The 15684-nt window shown below is 44.1% G+C and overlaps 1 protein-coding gene across 1 annotated transcript in view; it reads left to right on the top strand.

The window, feature by feature from the left end:
- Positions 1–321: 321 nt before the first annotated feature.
- PRKCI (protein kinase C iota) overlaps positions 322–15684 on the top strand; it is a 148374-nt gene continuing 133011 nt past the window's right edge. Inside the window, exon 1 of the mRNA XM_089675487.1 lies at positions 322–673. Coding sequence (XP_089531613.1) covers positions 594–673 — 80 coding nt within the window. The 5' untranslated portion in view covers positions 322–593. The remainder of the gene's footprint in view (positions 674–15684) is intronic.

The following is a 15684-nucleotide window of genomic DNA, read 5'->3' on the forward strand; positions in this document are numbered from 1 at the left end:
AAAACCTCTAGAAATACACACCAAACTGAGCATGTGTGGAGTGACTCCACATGATATGCCTTATCAAGAGATAAGAGGGGGGCACTGGAAGAAGGGGAGGATCAGAGAAGTCAGGATCAAAGCCTTGTTACACAACACAGAGGATTAACCCCTTAGGTTCCACAGTGAGTATGACAAGCATGATGTCACTGTTGTGTGTTTAGTAACACTGTAAGAGGTGTGAATTGTGGCATTGCCAGCCATGGTGTGCCCTGCCATGACGTCACTGCCACTCGGAGTCACCTCCATTCGGTGTGCTGTGTAGAAGGTGTTCGGAGGGCTGTAGGGAGCAGGATGGGAGGAATGCTGCGCACTGTATGATGATGTATTACATGGTGACTGCCTCTACCTATCCCGGTAGTGAAGCTGTCGGCAGGGCTGGGCTGGCCTGGCCCTCCCCCGGATGTGTGTGAGGTGGTGCGGTCTTGCAGGCAGTGCTGGGACTGAGGACTGGGAGAAGGAAGAAGGCGGGGGAGGCCGCACGGACTGCTCTCTTCCTCTCCCGGGCTGTGTCAGCGCTGGACGGACAGGGACTTGGTGTGAGGAGGGAGGACATGCCGACACAGAGGGACAGCACCATGTCCCAGCCAGCAGATCAGTCCCACCAGGTCCGGGTCAAGGCGTACTTCAAAGGGTGAGTGTGCTCGGGGCAGGCAGGCTGCTCCATGGAGTGCTGGGAGAGCCGGGGATGGGTCGGGGCAGGAGGACAGATCATTGGAGGGGACCAGACCGGCTCACACACTTCTTCTAGACGGTCTGTGATTGGACTGCCCTGACTGGAGACACTTCCTATGGAGGACTCCTTTCACTGCCACAATAAAGTGGTGTTATCCCCTAAAATGGACTATTATTATTATTACACAGGATTGATCTAGTGCCCCATAAAGGCAGGCAGTCCAATACAGGAGGATTCAGAGGGCCCTGCCCCTAAGAGCTTACAATCTAAGAGGGAATATGGTGCACATGTGTACACCCCGTGTGTTGCTTTGCTTTTTCCTGGAACATACAAAGGGTTACTGTGCGTAGTGCTGACATGTGTTCCCATACATTGTATTGTGAAAAAGTCTGACTTGCTGTACATTGTTTCCAGCATGTATCATCAGCACAACACAGCAGTGTGCACTGCGCCCATTCCCAATATTTCTACAGGTCCTTGCATTGGTATGCCTTGAAAAGAAAGGCCAATGCATGTGATCTGAATGAACACTTAAAGGGAAACTTCACCCAAAATGGCAAGTTCCACTTGTTTGCCTCCTTCTCCCTCCCACTGCCACATTTGGCAATTGTTTTGGGGGGGGGGGGGGACTACCTGGTTTTGGCAGGTACCCGCTCCCACTTCAGATCAGGTCAGATGCGCCGTGGTGATCTGAGGCAGAAGTTGGCCCCCACGGCTTTCTGGGACACTTCACAGATCCCAGAAGACTACAGGACCATTCACTAAGCGCAGCCCACTTTGCACATGTGCAGTAGGAAACTGGCTGTGAAGCCACAAGGCCCTTAGTCTAGGTTCACACCTAAGCATTTTGCAGAAACGCAATACAGTTTCCAATGGGACATGTTTATATCTCCACGTTTTCAACCAGTGCGTTTTTTTTGGAAAGGGTCAAGGACTTTTTTAACCACCTCCCGGCCGCCATATTAGGTAATGACGGGCGCAAGGTGGTTCTCTCGTTCTGAGAGGACGTCATATGACATCATCCCATTCTAACTGCGCATGCGCGGCTCCGGGAGCTTGCAGCGAGCGGTGGTGCGCTGTGTCCCTAGGACACAGCGGATCACTGATCAACGGAAAGAGCCAAAGATGTCGGCTCGAACATGTGATCAGCTGTGTCCAATCACAGCTGATCACATGTAAATAGGGAAATGCTGGTTATCAGCATTTCTCTCCTCACGAGCTGTCACCCTGACAGCTCGTGAGGAGAGGAGAGTCGGTAATCGGCATTACTCAGAGGAGATGTGCACTGATCATCAGCACTCTGATGAACTGTGTAGCCCCAGCAGTGCCACCTGTCCATCAATACCAGCTGTCAGTGCTCATCAATGCCACCTGTCAGTGCCCATCAGTGCCACATCAATGCCACATATCAGTGCCTACCAGTGAACATCAATGCCACATATCTGTGCCCATCTGAGCTGCCTTTCAGTGCCACCTATCAATGCCAGTGAGTGCCGCCTATCAGTGCCATATGAGTGCTTCCTTTCAGTGCCCATCAGTGATGCCTGTCAATGCCACCTACCAGTGCCCCCTCATCAGTGCCCATCACTACAGCCTCATTAGCGCACATCAGTGAAGGAAAAAAATCACTTATTTGCAAAATTTTATAACAAAAACTAAGAAAAAAAGTTTTTTTTTCAAAATTTTCAGTGGTTTTTGGTTTATCAAAAAATAAAAAACCCAGAGGTGATTAAATACAACCAAAAGAAAGCTCTATCTGTCTCACAAAATGATATAAATTTCATATGGGTACAGTGTTGCATGACCGTGCAATTGTCATTCAAAGTGTGACAGCGCTGAAAGCTGAAAATTGGCCTGGGCAGGAAGGGGTTATAAGTGCCCTTTAGGCGAGTGGTTAAACACAAAGCGTTTTGGTTCAATAGACTTAAATGGAGACACTGCAGAAATGCATGTAGTGCGTTTTGTATGTGGTTTAATCTGCCCAGCAACAAGTTGGCAAAAGCAAAACGCATCAAAAATGTGCAAAAACGCAAAACACACCACAAAAAGCACTGCAGAAACGGATCAAACGCAAACTGCATAGGTGTGAACCTAGCCTTATCCTAGGTTCACACCTAAGTGTTTTCGGCAATGTTTTGCAGAAATGCAGTACAGTCCATTTAACATGATTTCCTATGGGACATGCTCACATCTGTGTGTTTTCACCCGGTGTGTTTTTTTTGGAAAGGGTCAGGGACCTTTTTTTTTTTTTTTTTTTAACGAAAAACGTTGCGTTTTTGGTTCTATAGACTTAAATGGAAACACTGCATAAAAGCATGTATTGCGTTTTTGCTGCTTTTAAATCTGCCTAGCAACGAGAAAAATAAAAAAAAAAGTGTCAAACGCAGTGCAGAAACGGCTCAAACGCAAACTGCATAGGTGTGAACCTAGCTTTACTGAAGATGCCGGGTCCTGCATCCGAAGCTGAACGGCTCAGGTGAGGACAGCACAGGATCCCTGGACAGGTAAGTGCTCTTCTATTAAAAGTCAACAGCTACAGGATTTGTAGCTGCTGACTTTTATTTTTTTTTTGGGGGGGAGCCCGGAGCTCCGCTAATGTGGTTAGTTTTCTTTTATTGTTTTTTTTTTGTTTGTTTTTTTTTACTTTTATTTTACCTGGTGATCTGGCTAGTAACACACTTTGCTCACCATACAATCTGATTGTACGCTCTCCTTTAGGCTGGCCATGCATTATACAAATTGACTGTACAATCTCTGTATGATCAACTTTAATTCTACTAAAACTAGGGATGCACCGAAAATTCTGCCACCAAAACATATCAGCCGAAAGTGGCCCTGTCGGCATTTTGTCAGTAGGAAAAATGTAGCCGATACAGTAGACTGTGTATTGCAGATGTGGGGAGAGGAGCAGTGTATACAGTGACTGGCTGTCACTATATGTCAGTGCCGGTCTTTGTGTGATTACCTGCTTTTTTTTTGTCTTCACTATAGCTCACAGAATTAGCTGTCACTTTCCCCCCAAGCTAAGGCTCCATGTACGCTGGGCATTTTAATAACGCTGGTAACGTTAGCTGGATAAAGTCACGTTTTTCTGCGTTTTTGTATTAGCATTTTGCCGTGTTTTTGTTTGCCTTTTTTGTTTTTTTTTTACATGCTAAAAAAAAGTCCAAAAACACTGGTTTGCCATGATTTACAGCGATTTACCATGTTAGAGCGTTTTTACAGCTAAAAAAAACTCCTCTAGAAATCCACTAGTTCTGGGAGTTTTTTCCAGCCAAAAAAAAAACATTGATTACAGTCTGTGAATGGACACATAGGATAACATGTTGGGGAGTTTACTGGCTGTAGATAAAATGTCAAAAGCCAAAAACAGCCGCTGTAAAAACATCCAGTGTTCATGAGGACTAAAAGAAACAGTTTCCTTTTAGTTTATTTCCCAAGAAAAAAGAAACAAAGTTTCCTTTATCTCCGAGGAAAGTGACAGCTAATTCTGTGAGCTATAGTGAAGAAAAAAATAAAGATGCCAATTGCATTCAAAAACTGGCACTGATATTATTAAGTGTTCTTGCATAGCAAGGAACACTTATTGTTATCTCACAAGTATATTCTTATTCTTATTATAGCAAATTTGCCACGCTAACTCCTCCCACAGTTTTTACACTACAAAGACAAGTAATATATCAAAACGTGCGGATTGTTCCCGATCGGATTGCTATTACTTTGTGGAACGTTTCGCCGAATCATTCACGAAATATCGCGGTTTTTGTGGCGAAATTTTCCCATAGGAATGCATTGAGCAGCACAGCACAGCTAGAGTGTGCAAAGGAAAAATCTGAAAAATTAGAACATGATTTGTAAACTGCCATCACTCTTTCATTTTCAAGCCCACCTACACATATCTTATATCAAAACATTCAGCTAACCCTGCTGTCACTAAAAATGTTTACGGCTAGGACATACTCCTGATAGTTTTCAGGATATGACCATTTGTTTGCACATCACCCCTCCCAGTGACTTTCATTGAAACTCCACTGTAGACACCAGACATTTTAAGGGACGTTTTTAAACTGCGACTGTGCCTTCATTTTTTATCTTTCAGAGACATACTATACATCAAACTGTAGGTATTTTCCTTGTGATTGTCACAATATAAACCTTTTCACAGTAGCTTTTATACTTTTAAAACTACAAGCGTTTGAAGATGGCAATCGCCAGTGAACTTGCCAAGTTTAAAAAGCCTGTTTAGAGCACAGCTAATGACATTCCTTACAGAGTGAGTTGCTATAGCAACCAAACATGACTCACACGCAGCCGAGTCACACAGGCTGGACTGTGAGATGGTAAATACAAGCTGAAATGCATTTCTCCCTCTGTCAGGCTTGCAATGTGCACTGCTTACATGTCATCATTACTTGGTAAAAGTTGCGGCAAGAACACTTTACACAATTTCCCCAGAAATTGTAGATTTTCTAGTAATGAGTTGTTACAGCAGAATCCCCCCTCCCCCCGATCTTTCTAGGTAAGAAAACTGTCATTTTATGGGCAGTTGCCGTGGTCCTGCTCCCATGTCCAGCTATGGCATGAAAAGTCAGTTGGGAGCTCTCATAGGCACCCTGGTGACAGTTAGGATTTGAATGTTACTGGCTGAACCTGCTCATTTGCATATCGTTGCAAAGGATTCTGGGAAATGGGTTTTGCCACCTCAGGGTTGATTAAATCTGAATGATTTGTGTTTTTAGTTGGTTTATAGAGCCAGAAAGCTTTGGAAGTGAAAATAAAAGCCAAAAGAAAGATTTTAAAGTTAAATTCAAATTTGACTCTCCATAGGTTGATATTTTGGTAGTTCGGGCGGTTTATAAAGACTCGGAGCGTACTGAGTAGATGGAGAGGTTGGGAAAGCTCAATGGACACCAGGTTAGGATCTCTCTAGGGCCGTTTCAGTGCCACCGAGGTGAGGATTCCTCTGGGGGAGTTCATTGATACTGATGTGAGGATCTCTCTGAGGGAAATTCAGTGATTACTGACAGGAGTGATGCCAATAGGAGGATCTCCTTGGGGAGTTCAGTGATACTGACAATGAGGATCTCTCTGGGGAAGTTCAATGATACTGATGTGAGGATCTCACTAAGTGACACTGAAGGGCAATACAAACTTCTCTGAGCCTAGGCCCCGTTCCAGAACACTTGGAAGTTGAGCGTTGTTCCCTGCCTCTCTTTTTTTAGGTGTTCCTGCATGGCAGACCCCTCCCTGTTATCTCACACATACATTCTTATTATTATAGCCAAATTTACCCCCCTAACTCCTCCCACAGTGTTTACACTACATAGACAGTAATATACGTAAACGTGCGGATTGTTCCCGATTGGTGGGCTATCACTTTGTGGAACGTTTCCCCGAATGGTTCACGAAATATTGCCGTTTTTGTGGTGAAATTGGTCCCATAGGAATGAATGGCGGAATGTTCAATACTAGAGTGGGAGCCGACAAAAGCTAGAGTGTGAGCTGAAAAATCAGAACATGATTTGTAAACTGCCATCTCTCCCTCATTTTCAAGCCCACCTACACATATCTTATATCAAAACGTTCAGCAATCCCGGCTGCCACTAAAAATGTCCACGGCTAAGCCATAGTCCTGATAGTTTTCACAATATGACCATTTGTTTGCAACTCACGCCGCCCATTGACATTCATTGAAACTCCACTCTAGCCACCTCAAATTTTAAGGGGCATTTTTAAACTGCGACTTTGCCTTCATTTTTAATATTTCAGAGACATACTATACATCAAAATGTCTTGCGAGTCTCATTTATACTTTTAACCACTTCCCGACCGGCCGTTACATATAAACGGCCGGACGGTGGCACTGTAGGGTCGGGTGGCCGTTTATAAACGGCCTCCCCGCACCCTGCTTGTGCGCGCTGCCTGGGAGCGCGCAGCACCGCAATCCGGTGCCCGCTGTGTCCTCCGGACACAGTGAAACACCGATCGTCGGACGGGACCTCTGTACGAGGTCCCGATCATGTGATCACTGATTGGCCAGTCAGTGATCACATGCAAAGTAGTAAGCAAGATGTCACTTGTGACATCATTGCTTACTACGTGTGAAATCTGTGAATGATCACAGAGGTCACATGGTACAAGGCTATTCACAAAAGCCTTGTACCATGTGACAAGCTGTGACCAATCACAGCTCACTCAGTACTTCTCAATGAGTGCAGGAATGCACACAGAGAGAAAGAGAAATGATTGCTTTTACATCCTATATGGGTGTAAAAGCAATCAGTGTAAAAAAAAAAAATCTTCATCACCCCCCACAAGTAGTACAGTGTCACCATGGTAACACTGTGCTGCTAGGGTGACAGTATGTAAAAAAGTATGTAAAAAAAAATAAAAAATAATATAAATAAAATAAAAATGTAAAAAAAAAAATGTTTAAAAATTATAATTTTTGGTTATAAACTAATTTGGATTTTTTTTTTTTACTAAAAAGATAAAAACGGAATAAATTTTGGCCAAGATTTATGATGAAATATTATTTGCAAAATTTTATTAAAAAAAACACTTTTTTTTTAAATTTTTGGACATTTAATTTACATAGCAAAAAAAATACAAATCCGAGGGGTGAATAAATACCACCAAAATAAAGCTTTATCTGTCTCAAAAAAATGGTAAAAAATTCATTTGGGTACAGTGTTGCATGACCGCGCAATTGTCATTCAAAATGTGATAGCGCTGAAAGCTGAAAATTGCCCTGGACAGGAAGGGGGGGGGGGGGGGGGGGGAGGAAAGCTTCCGGACTGGAAGGGGGGGGGGGGAGAAAAGCTTCCGGACTGGAAGGGGGGGGGGGAGGAAAGCTTCCGGACTGGAAGGGGGGGGGGGGAAGCGTCCGGACCGGAAGGGGGGGGGAAAGCGTCCGGACCGGAAGGGGGGGGGGGGAAAGCGTCCGGACCGGAAGGGGGGGGGGGGAAGCGTCCGGACCGGAAGGGGGGGGGGGAAAGCGTCCGGACCGGAAGGGGGGGGGAAAGCGTCCGGACCGGAAGGGGGGGGGAAAGCGTCCGGACCGGAAGGGGGGGGGAAAGCGTCCGGACCGGAAGGGGGGGGGGGGGAAAGCGTCCGGACCGGAAGGGGGGGGGGGGGAAAGCGTCCGGACCGGAAGGGGGGGGGAAAGCGTCCGGACCGGAAGGGGGGGGGAAAGCGTCCGGACCGGAAGGGGGGGGGGAAGCGTCCGGACCGGAAGGGGGGGGGGAAGCGTCCGGACCGGAAGGGGGGGGGGGAAGCGTCCGGACCGGAAGGGGGGGGGGAAGCGTCCGGACCGGAAGGGGGGGGGGAAAGCGTCCGGACCGGAAGGGGGGGGGGGAAGCGTCCGGACCGGAAGGGGGGGGGGGGAAAGCGTCCGGACTGGAAGGGGGGGGAAAGCGTCCGAAGATGTTGAAGATGGCAACCACCAGGGAAGTTGGCAAGTTGGAGCAGTTTGTTTATAAAAGCCCCTCTAAGCTTGCTGTGACTGAGTGAGTTGCTATAGCAACCAACGATGACTCACCAGGCAGCTGAGTCACCAGGCTGGACTGTGAGCTGCTAAATACAAGTTGAAATGCATTTCTCTATCAGGCTGGCCATGTGCACTGCTTACATTTCATCAATCACTTGGTTACGGTTGGATGCAAGAACACTTCACACAATTTCCCCAGGAATTGTACCTTTTCTAGTTATTATTATTATTACACAGTATTTATATAGCGCCAACAGTTCGCTCAGCGCTGTACATTACAATGGGAGACAATACACGAGACAATACAATAACAATACAATGCGATACATGAGGGGTTCGAGAGCCCTGCTCCTTGGAGCTTACAATCTAGGAGGGAGGGGATAGTGGTACGGGAGGGATGGCTGTGGGGGATGGAGTGGTAGGATATATAGTGACAGCCAGTGAAGGAGCCTCTCTATGTACACTGCTCCCTCACTGTATATACTGCTCCTCTCCTGCCCCCTCCTTACACACACTGCCCCCCACACCCTCCGCCCTATAAAGAGGACCTGTTACTCATATGCTATCACATAGGGGACTATTGGTCCCCTATGTGATAGCAATAAAATCATAAGTTTTAAAAAATAAATACAAATATACATAAAAGTAGAAAAAAAATTGCAGCCTCCCCACCTCCACATATGCAGACGTTTCGGTTCGGTTTTCGGCAACATGCATTCTGAATTTTCAGTATCGTTTTTTTTCGGCACCAGAATTTTCATTTTGGTGTACCACTAACTAAAACTAATGGTGGCCATACACTAGATGAAAAATCTGTCATTTGGACAGTTCTTTCTTTTTTTCGTTAATAGGCACAAACAGAAAATCTGTAGTGACATTTTTGAGTCAAAAAATCAAAGGAAAAGTTTGTAAAACTTCTGCTGAACAGAAGATAAATTGAAAGCTTAATGCTTTTCTTGCCCGTTAAAAAAATCGAACTGTTGGTACTGCGCATATGTGACCCAATAGCAAAACTGATTCATTTATGTCCATCGAATGAATTATTGTTCAAAATTCGGTCATTACATGATGGCAATATCGTTTGCTCTCAAGACCGTGTGTTCATTTTTAAAAAATACGTTTGAACGATTTTTTGACTAGTGTATGGCTCGCATTAGTAATATGAGGACATACCTTAACTAGCGAATCAACCTGTATTCAGTCAGGAGATCTTTACACTACATAGTTGTTGGTAGATTAACCCCTGGTTCACACTAGTGCATGACTTCAAAGCCAACTATTCAGTGATTTAATTGTGGTTTGCTGATATTCTTTGCAACTTCTTTTAACAGATGTCAATGCAAATTGCAGTGAAGTCACACAGAAATACAGCAAGAAACTTTTTCAAAGTTGCTGCGACTTTAGTTGCACCGATTTGAACAGTTCCATTGCCAGAAATGGGGTGTGACTTGTCATGTAACTTTGAACTGTCATGTCGCATGACAAGTTGCACTGGACTTAAGCCCAATGTGTTTTGACAGTTCAAAGTTGCATGACAAGTCACACCCCATTTCTGGCAATGGAACTGTTCAAATCCGGTAAATGCATCGAGTAAATACCATATATGTCAAACCTCAAAATTGTGTGCGAGTGCGACTGGGAAATTTTGAAAAACTACGGTACACAAAGTTGTCTATGGGTGACACTTTGAAAGCCTTAGGGCTTGTTCACATTTGCCCAAAGTACGCTTATCAAATGTGCCTATAGCATTAATGCGCATGAATAGGTGCTTTTCGTAAGCGTTTAATGAGAGTTAAAAATCTCCCCCAAATGCCCTATACGTGTTTGCAGCTCATTACCATAGACTTAAATGGAAGGAGTTGAAATGCTTCAACTCCTTTCAAACTCGACATGCAGCGTCAATGTTGAAGTGACGCTAATGCTTCATGTTTTGATAATGTGAACAGCACTATGCACTGTCAATAAGTTCATATGCAGAGGCATTTTGAGGAACACGTCTCAAACACCTGCTTTCAATGGCAGTGTGAGCTAGGCCTTGCAGCTCATCAATTTCAAGTTACCAGTGAATGATGGCCCTAGCATTTTTGCTTTTACTCTGGCATGTGTGCCAATACCTGCTATATGCGGCCCATTCGTTATTTACTTGCATGCATAAATGTGGAGGGCTTTTAAAATTTTGTTGAAGTGCTTTTTGTTTTTGATAAACTTTTTAGTTTTTAAACTTTTTTTTTCTTTACGTTTTTTGCTATCACACGGGGGCTAACAAGTCCCCTATAAGCATTGTGCAGGCCACAGGTTTTCTTTTAAGTGTAAGTTTAGTCAGAAAATGAAGTCCTGCTAGATCACTTCATGTTGGCCCCTATTGCAGGTATAGCTATATGAAACACTAGAAATAAGTACCAAAACTGTGTTCAGTGGTTTTTGCACAGAGCAGCCCGGATCCTCCTCTTCATGGGTCCCCTGCAAGCGCACCATGCTCCTTGCTCCTGTCAGGTGCCCCCACAGCAAGCAGCTTGCTATGGGGGCACCCACTACTCCATGTGTCTATTTACGGAGTCGTGTCTTGGCCCCACCCCCTCTTTCTTCTCATTGGCTTGCTGGCTGTGATCAACAGCACTGGGAGCCAATGGCTCTCGTTTCTCACTCAGCCAATGAGGAGAGGGAGTCCTGGGATAGCTGAGACTCCAGTGCACGTCGCTGAATCGAGAATGGGCTTAGGGGAGTAATGGGGGGGGGGGGGGGATGCTTCACAGAGAAGGTTTCATGCATTCTGTGCATGAAGGTAAAAAACCTTGAGCTTGTAGAATCACATGAATGTGGAATGTAATATATTATACTATATATACAGTCATGGCCGAAATTGTTGGCACCCTTGATATTTCTCCAGGAAATCATGTATTTCTCACGAAACGTATTGCATTAACACATGTTTTGCTATACACATGTTTATTCCCTTTGTGTGTATTGGGACAAAACAAAAAAAGGGAGGAAAGAAAGCAAATTCGACATAATGTCACACAAACCTCCAAAAATGGGCTGGACAAAAGTATTGGCACCCTTTCACAACTGCGGATAAATAAGAATGTTACAAGCATGTGATGCTCCTGTAAACTCACCTGGGGCAAGTAACAGGTGTGGGCAATATAGAAATCACACCTGAAAGCAGATAAAAAGGAGAGACGTTCACTTAACCTTTGCATTGTGTGTCTGTCTGTGCCACACTAAGCATGGACAACAGAAAGAGGAGACGAGAACTGTCTGAGGACCTGAGAACCAAAATTGTGGCAAAATATCAACAATCTCAAGGTTACAAGTCCATCTCCAGAGAACTAGATTTGCCTTTGTCCACAGTGCGCAACATTATCAAGAAGTTTGCAACCCATGGCACTGTAGCTAATCTCCCTGGTCGTGGACGGATGAGGAAAATTGATGAAAGATTGCAACGCAGAATAGTCCGGATGGTGGATAAGCAGCCCCAAACATGTTCCAAAGACATTCAAGCTGTCCTGCAGGCTCAGGGAGCATCAGTGTCAGCGCGAACTATCCGTCGACATTTAAATGAAATGAAACGCTATGGCAGGAGACCCAGGAGGACCCCACTGCTGACACAGAGACATAAAAAAGCAAGACTACAGTTTGCCAAAATGTACTTGAGTAAGCCAAAAGCCTTCTGGGAAAACGTCTTGTGGACAGATGAGACCAAGATAGAGCTTTTCGGTAAAGCACATCATTCTACTGTTTACCGAAAACGGAATGAGGCCTACAAAGAACAAAACACAGTACCTACGGTAAAATATGGTGGAGGTTCAATGATGTTTTGGGGTTGTTTTGCTGCCTCTGGCACTGGGTGCCTTGACTGTGTGCAAGGCATCATGAAATCTGAGGATTACCAAAGGATTTTGGGTCGCACTGTAGGGCCCAGTGTCAGAAAGCTGGGTTTGCGTCCAAGATCCTGGGTCTTCCAGCAGGACAATGACCCCAAACATACGTCAAAAAGCACTCAGAAATGGATGGCAAAGAAGCGCTGGAGAGTTCTGAAGTGGCCAGCAATGAGCCCAGATCTAAATCCCATTGAACACCTGTGGAGAGATCTTAAAATTGCTGTTGGGAAAAGGTGTCCTTCCAATAAGAGAGACCTGGAGCTGTTTGCAAAGGAAGAGTGGTCCAAAATTCCGGGTGAGAGGTGTCAGAAGCTTATTGATGGTTATAGGAAGCGACTGATTTCAGTTATGTTTTCCAAAGGGTGTGCAACCAAATATTAAGTTAAGGGTGCCAATACTTTTGTCCAGCCCATTTTTGGGGTTTTGTGTGACATTATGTCATATTTGCTTTTCTGCCTCTGTTTTATATTTGTTCCAATACATACAAAGGGAATAAACATGTGTATAGCAAAACATGTGTTAATGCAATACCTTTTTTGTGTGAAATACTTGATTTTCAGGAAAAATATCAAGGGTGCCAACAATTTCGGCCATGACTGTATATATATATATATATATATATATGAGGTTGTGCCAAATAAATAGATACTCCATTTCAAGTTTTAAAATTGCTTGCCTGTAAAACGACAAGAATTTTGGTACCCCAAAGAAAAAAAAAATAAAACAGCCGTTTAATCCCTTTCATCAGAAACTATTAGACTTGTGCAGGATGCACACACTTCTGTCTGCTGTTGCCCGGAGTGTGTGTAAAACAGACATAAACCTTACGTCAATGGCAGTAAAAGGGTTTCAGTGTATGTGCTATATAGTCAAAACTTTGTGTATTATTTTTTTCTCGTACATTTTTGGAGTAGAGTAAGAAATATTTAGGCCTCGTTCACACCATACGTACGGAAAAACTGATGGAAACTGATTTGCAGATTTCACTTGCAGAGACATCCGTTTACATCAGTTTTCATGCATGCTTTAATGAGTTTTATACACAATACAGATTCCTGCTCAGTAAAAAATCTGCATGTGATACTAGTGTTGTGAACAGGGCATATAGGGAACAATTGATTTCTCTTGCAGAACGTGTGCAGGACATCTCTGCACCGTGTTGTGAATGAGCCCTTAAAGTGTTACTAAACCCAGGACCCTGCACTCAGTACACAGAACATGGAAGTGCAATTATTTTAGTATATATACACTGCTAAATACATCTTCTCATCAGAAGTATATAGCAGTCTTGTGACTTCTAACAGTGTCCAGCTGAGCACTGGTTAATCTTGTAGGAGCAGTTTTATTCTGCTCTGACTGTCTTATGAGGCTGCATAACCCCTGACATTCTGTCTGGACAGTGATGATTCACCCTGTGCTGATAACATGCACCCTCCCAAAGAAATAAAACTCTTTAGCAAGACACACTAAACTGAGCATGTGCAGAGTGACTCCTTGAGCTCTGTACTACCATCAGATGGATTGGGAACAGTAGAAGGGGAGAATCAGAGAAGACAGGATCAAACAGCCTTTTTACACAATGCGGAAGATTTACGGATAAATTCACCTTTTAATGCAGAATTTCAATTCCCATAATAAATAGAAGCGTTTTTCAATTCCATTTCTAGCCCAGCCATCCCAATGTGCCTTTCTTTCACTTGCCTCATCCACAGGACATTTCATTTTTTTGTTTATTAGTGAGATTTTGAATGGGTTTTCAGATTGCATAATTTCCTGTGGATGGTCTCTCAGAATTCACTTCCTGTAGGCCACTTCCCAGAAGCCTTCACTTCCTTGTTGCATCACAGAAGAGGGTGTGATAGGGTATGTTCACCACTCTGGACCACACCTCCCTCATTACTATACTACTTTCCACCCATAAGCTATGTAGTACAAGGGCCTGTCTGATTTGATACAATTGGAATAGATTGTTCTGTGTGTCCTACTATTCCATAGTTCATTCCACAGAGATTGTACAATCAGATTGCATAGTGTATTGCCATTTTTATAGAAGTACATAGGAGGGAGTGGACAAAGACACTCAGTTGTCAGGCCCCGTTCACATCTCCACGTAATGAACACTCACATTCCCGCATGCATTTGTTTTGGAGCATTTTCACTCGTCACGTATAGGACAGCCCTTTCACTTGAACAGGCTGCCATACACACAGCAATCGCTCCAGAACTTTTTTTGGAGTGGAACATAGTGTGCTACCACAGTTTTTGGTGTGTTTGCCACACTGTGGGTTCCTTTAACATGTAATGACAATACAAACATGATACATATTTGCAGCGTGTTTCTGAAACGCATTGCAAAACGTGCATTTTCTATGCAGATTGCCATGCATTCGGAAACACACAGATATGCATGGAGCCTAATTGTTCTGTGTAAATGTATCAATTTCACTTTCAGGCCCCATTCACACCAGTAGTGGGAGCGCATGTTTTATGGCTCGTTTTTCCAGTGACACACATAGGGCAGCCTGTTGTATTTAATGGGCTGCGCTACATGCAAAGTAGCGCATGGGACATTTTGACGTGATGTGTGTTGCACAATTTTTACTGTGCATTTTGCTGCATTTTTCACCTGTTTTTTTATGTGGCAAATCGTGTGCTTGTTTCTGTGTTTGTTGTGCCGTTAACATTTAATTACACTGAAAGCGCAACTAGGTAATTTTAGGTGTATAACAGCGGCCATACAGTATACAATTTGATTGTACAATCTCCTTTAGATTTACCAAAACTATATAATAGGAGGACATAGCATCTATCCAATCACTCACTCATTAGCCAGGCAAATGCACATGGGGAGAGATCCCGGGGATGTTGTGAAAAATTGGTTGATGGGTGTGTACTAATGAGGTCAGTTCAGGATGTGTGTGTTGATGAGATCAGCTGGTAATCTGCTTAGTTCCTTTTTTCCTCTGTCTACATTCCTGGAACTGAAGAATTTACCAAAGGCTATGGTAAGGCCTTGCTCTCCAGATCAAAGATAGCTTGTATATTTTTGCAGCTGAGGTGCATTAATGGTATATTGGTGCATAAGGGAGCTGGATTTTAACCCCTTAGATTCAACAGTGAGTATAACAAGCATGCTTTACTGCATATACAGACTGATTTTACTGTTGTGGGTTTAGTAACACTTTAAGCTCCTTGGCAGGTTTTTTTTCTGCATCCTGTTGGGGAGATTTCCCATCAGTTTCTCTCCCAGAGGTGATACAGGATGTAAGAGTATATTTCCTCAAACCAAGAAGATATGCCCTCATATGCCCCATTCACACTTGCGTGTTCCTGGAATGAGTGCAAAAACTCGCATCATGCTTGTGGTGCCGTTACTTGTTAATGGCACCCCAAATGTGGCCAGCAAATACTTTTTGTTGTTCAAGTGAATGTGCTGCCTTATGCTGTCATGGAAAAAAATCAACCATTACCCCTGGTTCACATTTGTGCAGTTGTGTAGGCCTCGATTTGCGTGGGCATGAGAGCCCATTAATTTGAATGGACTCCTGTGCCCCGGACATGCAGGGAAGAAGTCCCTGCACTACTTTGGAAATTGCAGC

The sequence above is a fragment of the Staurois parvus genome, unplaced genomic scaffold (assembly GCF_062004578.1).
Source record: "Staurois parvus isolate SC_StPar_1 unplaced genomic scaffold, SC_StPar_1.0 ptg000155l, whole genome shotgun sequence".
NCBI lineage: Eukaryota > Metazoa > Chordata > Amphibia > Anura > Ranidae > Staurois > Staurois parvus.